We start from the raw sequence: 11,587 nt of genomic DNA on the forward strand, positions 1-11,587 counted from the left end.
CTTTCGCAACAGTGAGATGGTCAGAGCTAACAGGACCCCACCTTCACTACCGTCATCATTGCCTTAGGCAGGGACGATTTGTACAGTCGAGACCACCAGTCGCCCCTGACCTAGCTGGTATCAGCGCTGCGTGGGTACGTTAATTCATAATATTAATCCCAGGCACACGACGTCCAAGGTCCAGCTGGTCAACTTGCGATCCTGCGTTCCCTCCCCTTTCTCCGATTGCACTCGCCACGACAGTCAAATTTCGTCTGCCGACTCGCACACGCTTTCTTCTTCGCGCAAACTGCCAATCGTCCCGCCAGTACACACCGCACAAAGAAACACCACCATGTCTCGAAGACCGCCGAATCCCGCCGCTGAAAGAGCAGCCCAAAACCAGCAGACCATCAAGAGTCTCTTGAAGCTGGAGTGCAACAAAGTATGCTCCGACTGCAAAAGAAACAAGCGTAAGTTGACTGTGCTCTCTTGCTTCTATTATTCATTTGATTTTCCCCCTCTAACTCTTGCATGACGGCAGACCCCCGATGGGCCAGCTGGAACCTAGGTGTCTTTATCTGCATTCGGTGCTCGGGTATCCACCGTGGCATGGGCACGCACATCAGCAGAGTCAAGTCTGTCGACCTCGATTCCTGGACCGACGAGCAACTCCAAAGCATTTTGAGCTGGGGTAACGCACGCGCGAACAAATACTGGGAGGCCAAATTGGCGCCTGGTCATGTCCCCTCCGAATCCAAGATTGAGAACTTCATCCGCACCAAGTACGAGCTTAAGAGATGGACAATGGACGGCCCCATTCCGGACCCCGCCACGCTGGATGCCGATGGCGATGACGACGTGCCTTTGAGCCTGGTCAGGGAGAAGCAAAACGTAGAGAGACGAGAGTCGGTTCGCAAGAGCTCGGTCGGAAAGTCAGCTGCCCCTCCCAAGAGCATTGCCGCCCCGCAGCCGCAGGCTGATCTTATCGGCGGCGATCCCATTCCTCGAGCAAGTACGGCCGGCCCGCAGCCCGGAAAGGTGCCTCCCAAATCCGATCCCGCTCCCCCCAAGGCCACGAGCACCAAGGATTCCTTGCTAGGCCTGGACTTCTTTGGAGAGCCCGCGGCTCCGCCACGGCCTGCTAGCACCAACGCTGCCGGCGCCATGGGTGGCAATTCGAGGCCAGACCTGAAGCAATCGATTCTCTCGCTGTACGCTTCTGCCCCACGACCGCAGCCCCAGCAGCAGCAACAAGCCCCCCAAGTCCCGGGCGGCTCCTTTGGCAGCATGCCTTCCCCCACCTTTGGACACCAGCAACAGCAATCCTTCGGTGGCATGACTGATGCCTTCAGCAACCTTGGGTTTTCAAACACTACGAGCCCCAAGCCAGCTCAAGCAGACCCATTTGCGAGCTTGGCCAGCCCCATCGGTAACAAGTCACCGCCGCTAGGTTCGTCAAATGCCTTTGGTGGCCTTGGTGGAGGCAGCTTCTTCGACTCTAAGCCCGCGCCAGCACCCGCTGCTCAGCACCAGAAGCAACCCTCCAACAGCGCTTTTGGTGGATTTGGCTGGTCCAGCTCCCCTGCCCCGGCGCCTGTTCAATCACAGCCCAAGCCCGCTCAACCAGCGTCTTCGTCCATGGGTGACCTGTTCGACCTCTCTTCCCCCTCTCAACCTGCCGCTGCTCCCAGCAACCCTTCACCAGCTGCTGCCTCAAGCTCCGTCTTCAACCTCTCTTCCAATCAACCCAAGTCCCCGCCAGCCGTGACAAACCCCACGGCAGCTGCTACAAGCACTATCAACTCAGGAAACTGGGCAAATTCCGACGTGTGGGGCTCTAACGCTTGGAGCACACCCGACACCAGCACCTCAGCCGCGGCCCCGGCTCCTCCGAAGGTTGCGGAAGCACCCAAGCCGTCTGGTGGTTTCGGAGGAAGCACCGACCTGGGTGGATGGGGCTCCTCTGGCTCCTTTGCCAACACGCCAATCGTCCCCGGTGCGTCTGGCGGATTCAGCGCAGCGCCAAAAGTGGCGGCTGATGAGGAGTTTGGAGGATGGACGAGCAGCACAGGGCCAACCACTGGATCCGGGTCGGCTAAGCCCGCTGGAGGAAACGATGACCTGTTTTCGAACGTATGGCAGTAAGTGTGGAGGGTGTGGAAAGTGGGCGATGGTGAATTGAAGCCGTAGAATTTGTTTCCAGCCGCGGCGGAAGTTTCAAGTATTCTTGCGATTTCTGTTCGTCTATAGACATTTCAACGAAAGTGGTCGATTGATGGGTTTGCGGGCACAGAGGGCGGGGGGTTTATGTGATATGTCTGTAATTCGGATGCAAAAGCGTCATAGATGAATACTTTGCAAAAGACTGAAAAGCAAGCTATTTAAAATTCATGCTACAGAACATAAACATAAGAGTGTGATATGATATGTATGTGTGGTGCAGTGCAGTGCAGTGCAATCAATACAGTCAATCAGTCCAGTCGTCTTGCTGTAAACCCCTAATATGAAAACTCCGTTGTCCATGCGCAGGGTATTTGAACGTCCACGCCCAACGTCCTCGCCATCAAATAACAAAAAAAAAAAGTTGTTTTCCCTTATGTTCTTACTTGCCGATTCATCCTGTGGCACCTTTGTGAGTTGGGGTAATCCAACTCGCTCACCCCCTCCCACCCCTTGAAACCATAATGTAGCGCCGGCGCCGAGTCCATCATGCAGTTGATGGGTTCGCCTATTGTCATCCCTCCTTTATTTTTTTGTCAAGTCTCATAGGTGCCCCCCTGCCTGCCTTTCTTGCTTTGCCGCCCATGTCTATCGAACCAAGGACATAGAAAACCGACCGAAAGATTGTATTCGCGCGAAACTCTCAAAAGAAGAGTTTAGAAATGTAGAACAGGAGGCTGAAGACGCCGATGATGATGGCTGACAGCTTGAGGATGGCGACCTTGTTTCCGGAGGCAGCCATACGGGTTAACCGGCCGGCGGAACCCTTGAGTTGGGTGGACATGGAGGAGAACGTTTCGGACTGACAAGGGGGTGGGATTGTAAGCTGAACCGCCTCTTTTGCTGTGAGGAATAGAAGGGGAAAAGGGGGAATAGACATACTGTGTTGTCGATGACCTCGTGGGCACGCGCATTGTCGTAAATGTCAACAGTGACGCCGCGGAGAGCGGACACTTTTGCGGACAGCTCGTCCAAACGGGCATTGTTCTGGCGCTCGCGCTCGTATGCCTCCGACATTCTTGCGATGGACCGGCGGTAGCTTGGGGTAGAGAAGAAAGATGGCTCAATGCGTGCGACAACGGAGGTGACGGCACGGAACCCTGGGAAGCGGGTGCAGTCAAAATCTTGTCGATTTTTGGTGGTTTTGGTCGAGTTGGTCGAGGATGTAAGAGCTTCGATTGACCTTCGCTTCGTGTCGACTGCCGCGTGCACAGTTCAGTGTACCTTTCGTCTTTTGGTGGTCTTCGTAGATACTTGGATCAAAAGGTGTTGGGATAGGCGGAGCTTGTGTGCGTAATTATATTTGAATGTCCCGCTGGCGGCTGTTTTGTTCGTGGTTTTGTTCGTGGTTTTGTATGGGAAAGGCTTTAAAAGGGATGGGTGGATTGATGGGCGAAGATGTGGTTGGTTTAGCAGGCGGCGAAACAATGACGATGGCCGGACCGGGCGTTTTCAAAGAAAGCCAGTCGAGGCGAGGCTGGAATTCGCAAAGGTGCGCTGGAAAGGCACGGGATTGACCGGGGGGTCTAGAACCCCGGAGCGTAGTGTGAGTTTTTCCCTAGCGTCATTCCCCGAGTAGGGAAAGTGCACATAGTGGTATGTCAGGCGGGAAGGATAAATGGTCACTGCGTCTACTACTAGCGGCCGGCAGCGAACAGGAGCGACAGTGACGCTTCTCGGATCGGTACCCTTGTTAGTGGGGTTGCGCGTCAGTGTGCCTGCGCCACACTCAGGCCTACAATGGAGCCCCCAAATCCGAGAAGAGAGCAGTGGTCCTTCTCCCCTCCAACTCTGTTAAGAGATTCCCGTACCCCGCGAATAAAGAGGTGGTATTACCTCACCACCGCGCCGCAAGGTACCGTAGCAATGACAGCCCGCAACGCCTCACCAGAGTAGCTCCCTCTCACCCATTCCCAGTCGACTTTTTGTTTTGAAAAATGTTTTGTTTCGGCGATCCCAAGATTTTTTTGGTCACCTGCACCAACCCTAGACAAACGTAAACTATCGTAAAAAGGTGCACTGGGTTGATGCTGAAGAAATCAGAGCTAGATCCTGTCTGTCTGACGAGCAACTCCATAGACAGCGCTGTCCAATGGCAGGATAGTAATCTGTTTTGTAGAGAGAAACAAGCAGGTAAACATTTAAAGGAAACGAGTATGATAAGGAGTACCGTGTCCCTCTCGGAAGGCCAAGCCAAAGACTCACCATCCTGTTTTGGGATGCTCTCAGCATTCACAGTAACAGCTGCTCTTCTCCAAATTTCTTGGTTAAGACGAAAAGAAGAGGCGCAGGCCTCGGCGGCTCTTCACCCATTAGAACCCCACTAAATCGCTATTACGTGGAGGTGTGGACTCACCATAGTTGCGGGAACCGTGGACGAAGAGGATCCCGAAAGTACTTTTGGATCTACCTACCTAAATCACATCCCAATATCCCAGGCACCTCCTCGCCTCTTCGTGTAGCTGTCTCTCTTTTTTCCCCCTTCCCTTCAACCTCCCAATCTTTCACCACTCCCCTCTCGAGTAAGCGACTTCGACCTTTTTCTAATATCGCGCTCGATAAGTCGTCATCATGGGCCTCCATAACCCGTTGCCGTCGTCTATGGCGTGTAAGTCCACCATCTCCTCTGTGCCGGCGATCCGGTTCACCCGCCCTTCCATCATCTTTCCCCCCGGCGCAAACATTTAACTAACCTTCATATACAGCGGAATGCAAGAAGTGCGGCAAGATTCTGACGTCCTTTATCGACCCTCGGCAAGCATTTAGTCCCGACAAGATTATTCCTCCCTCGATTCTCGCCAACGCGAAGGTGAGCCATATTCGCACCCCGCCCTCCCTACACGACTTTTCCGTCGCCGCCTTGGCGCGCGCGCGCGCACACACACACCATTTTTCCTTGCCTTCAGAGGCCTCCGGATCGTGTCTCTGCGAATCGTTGCAAAGCAATGTTTGCTAACATACATTGAACTGAATAGGGCCTCGCGATCCTTACTGTCCTTAAGGCAGGCTTCCTCGGCTCCGGTCGTTTTGGCAGCGGTCTGGTCGTTTCGCGGCTCCCCGACGGGTCCTGGAGCGCCCCAAGCGCTATCGGTACCGCTGGTGCCGGCTTTGGAGGACAAATTGGTTTCGAGCTTACTGATTTCGTCTTCATCCTCAACGATGCGAGCGCCGTAAAGACCTTCGCCCAGGCCGGCTCTCTTACCCTGGGAGGCAATGTCTCTATTGCCGCGGGACCTGTAGGTCGCAATGCCGAGGCCGCCGGCGCCGCCTCGCTTAAGGGTGTTGCGGGTATCTTCTCCTACTCCAAGACCAAGGGCTTGTTTGCTGGTGTATCGCTCGAGGGCTCCGTCATTATCGAGCGCCGCGACGCCAACGAGAAGCTCTACGGCACCCGCTACACCGCTGCTCAGATTCTTACCGGCAGTGTTCGCCCACCACCCCAGGCCGCACCTCTCATGAACATCCTGAACTCCCGCGCCTTTAACGCCGGCCGCACTGGCCAGGCCAACGATTCCATGTATAATGACATCCCCGTCTACGAGCAAGGTCACGACGATGTGGTGTGGAACGGCCGCCGGGGTAGTGGCTATGGCGAGGGGGAGTTTAACAACCGCAGCAGCACCTTCGGCGGTGGCAGCGGTGCCGACGAGTTCGGCGGGCCCAAAAGGTCCAGCACGTGGCAAGATGACGTTTACGACAGGCCCACCGGCGGCGGCGGCGGCTTTGGTGGCCTGTCCCGCTCCAACACCTTTGCGTCAAGAGGAGGCAACGACAACTATGTCTATAGGGATAACCCGTCGCCTGGCTTTGGCGGGTTGGAGCAAAAGACTGGGCCGCCAGGTAGGCCCGCAGCGCCGAAGCCCAACTTCGCGTCCAAGACGGCCATGCTCAAGAAAAACGAGGCTGTTGCGCTTTTCACTTTCGAAGCGGACCAGCCTGGCGACCTTGGGTTCAAGAAGGGCGACGTCATCACGGTGCTCAAGAAAACAGAAAGCGACACCGATTGGTGGTATGTAATCAAACGACCTTTGTCTACAAGCGCAAACTGACATTATCTGTAGGACCGGTATGATTGGATCGAGGCACGGTATTTTCCCGAGTAACTACGTCAAAATGAAGGAATAATGCTTGAAATTGATCGAGGCAATATAATGCGAACTTGAATACCCCAACGTTTAGTCATTTTGGGTCATTGCGGGTTCAAATTGCATCTGACGCTGTAGGAGGCAGTGAGGGAGCAAGGAAGGAAGGACCTTTTCTAATTATTTATGATACTCCGGGTGGCATTCATCCTATTTTATCTACGACTTATTTTATGATGACAATTTCTTTTTTCCTTGCCATGCTATTTCTCCAATAGCTCTGGGCGTTCTGGATTGAAAGGGGGTTCAGTTACTCCTATCTGTCGCTAGTCTCTCAACACAAATGTCTACCAGGGTCTTTGGTGAGGAGATAGAAATCAAAGAAGCGCTTCTACTTTCAAACCATGACAAATGGTTTGCTATCTTTCGCACTTGCAACTTTCCTTTGCACGGACTGACGGGGAGGAGCACAGGTGCATATGCACATCATTCCATATCCATACTCCGGGATCGTAAACTGCCGACTACATGAGCTCGGAGCTCAATGCTGCGACGACACGACGTCATGGATATAACCAAATATGGAAGGGTGGTATTAGATGAGATTAGCGGCGCTTGTCAGCGGCTAGAGAGGGGCACTTTCGTTTCATGAGACGACATGGCGGGGGTGGGCAAACGTTGATAAATGCTGTCGAAACGTTGTGTCATGATATGCTGAGTCAGGTGGTTACTTATAGCTACTCCATGGTAACTACAAGTCCTTGTTTGCGCCTCAAGTGTTGGGGGATTACGGTTGAGGTGTCTGGGTAATGGCCTGAGAGGACAGACTTCTCTAGCCCGTTTTGACAAATCTTTAGTTCATCTGGCTATCCATAAAGTCAAGCTTAGAGTTACAACGTACATTGGTACTGGTATTGAGAGCATAATATTGTGTCTCTCTCTCGAGAGGTTGCAGACTACCCAACTGTTGTTTCGCTTGCCATACCCACCTGTCCGTCGACTTCTCAATTAGTGTCTGAGAACTACCGGCCTCAGGTGAATTAGAGTGTCATATATGTTATTTCTTCAAATCAAGGACGACGGCATGAAAGGTACGTAGAGGAGATACTTAGCTCATAGCTGATAGTTATGCAAGTTAGAAACGTATGTTGAGAAAGGACAACAAATCACGAGTTCATCAACCAAATCACAGCCGGGTAGATTTAACCAGACTTTCAAACGCCAGAATACAGGGTTGAAAGTAGTAAATGATGCATCATGCAACCCCCCTTGGTCAGAGTTTCTCTTCTTTCTAGGATTTTTACATCTGCCAAAAGCAACAGATAGACATCATAGGAATTAGACCATTCTGGGTTGCAACTGGAGTTTTGAATGAGAAGGGATTCTAGAACATAGTCTCTGACTTCGACATATATGTAACTCGAGCATTTACCCCATACTATGCTAGTTTTCAAGTCTTTTCCAAGACGTTGTCATTGGCGTCTAAATATTTGAGATTTCACTAGTCACTAAGCTCATCTAAGATATGGCCGCTCACTATCGCAGCCCAGGAGATGGATTTTGCAATTTCAAAACTGATATGCTTTGATGATTCAAGATATGTTCCAGTTTGCGATACAGGGGCAGCTGAAGCAGCATTGGCTATATTGTATCTCAGTTTTCCAATTACTCGAAATCTTTCGGTATTGCGCCCACATCTGCCAGCAGAACGAACCAAAGAAACCAGAAAACCCGGAAAGTAAAACGCGAATATGTTGAATGTGGTAATGACAGGAATGCATAGCAGAAATTTCTAGTCTAGCTGAAGAGGAGCCCAAAGAATCGAGCCCGTTGATTCATCAAAGTGATACCAGTTTTGCTTATGCACACTCCATTTCCAGAATTCGTGGGCGGGATCTGCCTCAAATTCCATCTGACTCTGACAAACAACATCATCAGAAGCGTCCGCCTCTAAAGGTTTAATGACTTGTTTACTTTCTGGCTCTTTAAGAGCCGGGAAGGCCAGGTTCGAGCGCTTCTGGGAGGACGGCAACGTCCGTTGACTCCATTGCTCCGTCGCCGTCTCTGCCGGTGCTACAATGTGTATGCTACTGGCCGGTGTCTGGTGCGTGTGTGATGAATATCCCATAGAGGAGTAAGTGTGATGAGACTGGCTTCCATTCGTCCACACGTCGTTCCTTGGTGTCTCTGCATTCGATTGAGATTCATGAGGCACATTGTTTTGGGTAACACCTCTAGCGTCCATTAGTCCTGGGTCTGCGTCTTGTTATTGCTGTAAAAGTATGCGGTCTGGGCTCGAGCATCTGTGTTCCATACAATGAGCAAGTGTCCTTTTGCCCAGACGAAGTCTACACTCACAGGTTCCGTGCCAGTGAGGGCTTTGTGGAAGCTTCGGTGATTTTTGCACTCCTCTGTATTGAGACCGCTCATAAAAGGTATATAAGATCACTGAATGTGAAGGTGAAATTAGGTGGTCAACCTGGGGGCGGAAAGCATTAGACTCGACACAAGTATAAAGGAAACATCATGCTCCATGTACATAACCTTGTCGAGAATGTTAATGCTGGAAACACTTCGGTGAATCTTTTGAGCGTCACGAGAAGATTGAACTAGTGTATCTCAAACTGCAATGTTTCAGTAGACCATACGGAATAGGTCGCTTGGTACACGATTGGTCACATAGACAATATAGAAGAGCATTTCTCGTAAATGGAAGGCCTCAAATCTAATCATCTTTGTTGAAAATATGACCTATAATAACAGCCACTAGTAGAGTAAGGCATGCAGCTGTCGTGGATAACGTATGCACCACTACATTGAACCTGCAGGCTGACACGGCACTGGGAGGTCTACAGGGGGAGACTGACCGAAACTGAATGCGCCATATAATGTAAAGTGTGCCATTCTACTCGAGGTGTAATATTCAGAAAAAAATTATCCTCCTGGTTCGCCTTGTTTCTTATTCAGTGTTTTGGCCAGACAAGCTCCGATGTGTTGGCACGGTACGGGTCACACAAAATTTCGTAGAGGAGGTGGAGATGTAAGTGCCAAGCCGAAGTACGTGATGATGCGATGCTGACGGTGGTCCTGGGGTTCGTTCTTGGGCCGAAATTACAATTGGATCGGCATGCAGGAGCTGTGAGAGGCAATTGGGCTTCGACGACCACTAACGACTATTTCACATGATCATTACCAACAGCAACTCATAAGGCTATGTTGATTCTCGGTGGATCAAGGGTCATAAATCTGGGCTTCACTCAGAAAGTACCGCACTGAACGGCATGGCCGATGCAGAGAAAGCCCATGGTATAGATAGATACAGCCTCATTACCTTGGGCTGTTGGGATGGAATACTGTTCGGATAACCTAGCCAGGGAAGCCTTTCATGCTCGGGCTTTAGAAATGGTTCGCGAACCAACGTGCGGCGAGGCTGCTTTCATCTGAAGCTACATTACAATGTGGTACGTGATGATAGCTAAAAGCCCAAGCAGGTCTCATTGACTTCAAGATTTAGCCCACTAAGATATATCACTGGGCCGTCCGGGTGACTTACATTGTCTATCTTTCGACCTCTTGTTAGAGTCTTTTTTGGATCCTTCGCACAGCAAGTTGCATAAGCCCAAGAGCCCAATTCGCAACTCTGCCAGCCTCGATAAGCCTGCAAGCCCGACCAACAACTCGAGTCCAAACCTTAATTCGATTTTGGAACGAGACATCAACTGGATTGACAATTCAAGAGTCCACTTGACCAGAATCAACAAAAGCGTCAAGTAAATTGCACCTCGGGGAAATCGCATCGTATTCAAGAAGTAGCACCGGAATCACCCTGGGCGAAGCAGCTGGGCTGTAACAAGTTACTGCCTGAAAGAGAAGTTGAAAATGTCGTCTACGGAATCTTTGAGGCGTTCTCCAACGTATCCGTACCTGACCACACAAAGTAATGGCCCAATTCTGTCGACAAATACGTGCGAATCAACCCCAAATCATGCAGACATTATGAGAACAAACACAAGGATCGACCAGCCGGACGTTGTTGACAGCCTGTCTTTCTCTATCGAGATTGAGTCGGCCCATGAACACTTCGAGACTCGCATTGCCATGCATACCAAGTTTGTGCACTCACTTGCAACCGCCGAGTTTGTCGCTAGCTTGAAGCTCAGAACATTTCCACTACCTCCACCAATGCGGCAACGCCCCTACCACACAAACTTTGGTCTCCTTTACTTGAAGGATTTCGTTTCCATACCAATTAAAGCTCCATTAGCAGGTATTCCATACACGGTTGTTCATGTAGTAGTTCTTGATAAAGGATACTGCTGGCGAGATGTCGACCTTTTTTTTGGGAGCAATTTTCGGAAGAGAGTCAGGGACATGACCGATACATTGACGAACCTCAATGAAAAAACACAGCTGGACCAAAACGGGCAATTATCTGCACTGCCTCCCGAAAACTGCAAAGCCATGCCTAGCCGGCAACTTCCTCATCTTCCGCCGACCGTAGGCTTAGTGGAGAATACAACTTCGCTTCACAGTCCACCGGGATCCGGAGGTTTGGGCCGAAAATTGGACCCGCTTGACGTGAAAATGGACCCATTTTCGGATCCGGACCCGGGTCTCCTAACTCCCAACCCCCCAGATGCCCACTCCCGTACTACAAGTCGTTTGGAAGGGACGCCTTTTTTCACGATTATCGATCACCAACTGTCAACACCGCCATCAACTCTGGGACTGGACGAGACATCTAGGCGCTCTTACGACGTCACTTCGGGCCGTGGGAATTTGCACCCGATCACCAACCCTAAACCCGATAGCTTCACTCCTACGTCTATTTCTAAAAAGGATTTGGCATCTTCCTCCTTGGATACGGCCGACAGACAAAATTGCTTAAACGGTTTAGCAAGCTCAGAGCGACAAGATTGCTTGTGACATACTTTAACAAATGTTATGTTGATGGGAGATTATCCGGTTACTGGATCTTTCTATCTCCGCAAAGGTGTTGGGGCGTTCTGCTGGGCTTCCTCCTTGATTTTTTTTTGTCGGCTTTTATATCCAGCAGTCTATTTGAGTGTCTGCTCATCGGTTCCATTGATAAATTACTTCATTCCATGAATCAGATGGCAAAATGAGGAGTAGAGCAACCCCGAGACAAGCCTTCAGCAAGTCGGAGTTTTGGGCATGAAAACGAAGCGATAAGATAGAAACGTGGGAGTTGATTGAAAACTGATTTTAAAGTTTTAATATGACGATACATAATAACATCATGAGATAGAGATGTTCACATCTCATACACTCTTCGAGGCATT

The 11,587-nt window shown here is 50.8% G+C and overlaps 4 protein-coding genes across 4 annotated transcripts; 2 read left to right on the forward strand and 2 right to left on the reverse strand.

Annotated features, from left to right (window-relative positions):
• Nucleotides 1-334: 334 nt before the first annotated feature.
• CTRU02_204543 (uncharacterized protein) lies at nucleotides 335-2,127 on the forward strand (the record flags this gene model as incomplete). Its single annotated transcript, XM_036721016.1, has 2 exons — nucleotides 335-452; nucleotides 524-2,127. 2 exons carry the CDS (start codon nucleotides 335-337, stop codon nucleotides 2,125-2,127), a joined length of 1,722 nt encoding a protein of 573 aa, XP_036587000.1.
• Nucleotides 2,128-2,845: 718 nt separating this feature from the next.
• On the reverse strand, nucleotides 2,846-3,219 carry CTRU02_204544 (snare complex subunit protein; the record flags this gene model as incomplete). Its single annotated transcript, XM_036721017.1, has 2 exons — nucleotides 2,846-3,004; nucleotides 3,085-3,219. The coding sequence occupies 2 exons, from the start codon at nucleotides 3,217-3,219 to the stop codon at nucleotides 2,846-2,848; spliced, it is 294 nt and encodes a 97-aa protein (XP_036587001.1).
• Nucleotides 3,220-4,773: 1,554 nt separating this feature from the next.
• CTRU02_204545 (DUF500 domain-containing protein) lies at nucleotides 4,774-6,327 on the forward strand (the record flags this gene model as incomplete). Its single annotated transcript, XM_036721018.1, has 4 exons — nucleotides 4,774-4,810; nucleotides 4,908-5,065; nucleotides 5,178-6,211; nucleotides 6,264-6,327. The coding sequence occupies 4 exons, from the start codon at nucleotides 4,774-4,776 to the stop codon at nucleotides 6,325-6,327; spliced, it is 1,293 nt and encodes a 430-aa protein (XP_036587002.1).
• Nucleotides 6,328-8,076: 1,749 nt separating this feature from the next.
• Nucleotides 8,077-8,412, reverse strand: CTRU02_204546 (uncharacterized protein; the record flags this gene model as incomplete). Its single annotated transcript, XM_036721019.1, has 1 exon — nucleotides 8,077-8,412. One exon carries the CDS (start codon nucleotides 8,410-8,412, stop codon nucleotides 8,077-8,079), a length of 336 nt encoding a protein of 111 aa, XP_036587003.1.
• Nucleotides 8,413-11,587: the final 3,175 nt, after the last annotated feature.

This window comes from Colletotrichum truncatum (assembly GCF_014235925.2).
Source record: "Colletotrichum truncatum strain CMES1059 chromosome Unknown Contig_0002, whole genome shotgun sequence".
Taxonomy (NCBI): domain Eukaryota; kingdom Fungi; phylum Ascomycota; class Sordariomycetes; order Glomerellales; family Glomerellaceae; genus Colletotrichum; species Colletotrichum truncatum.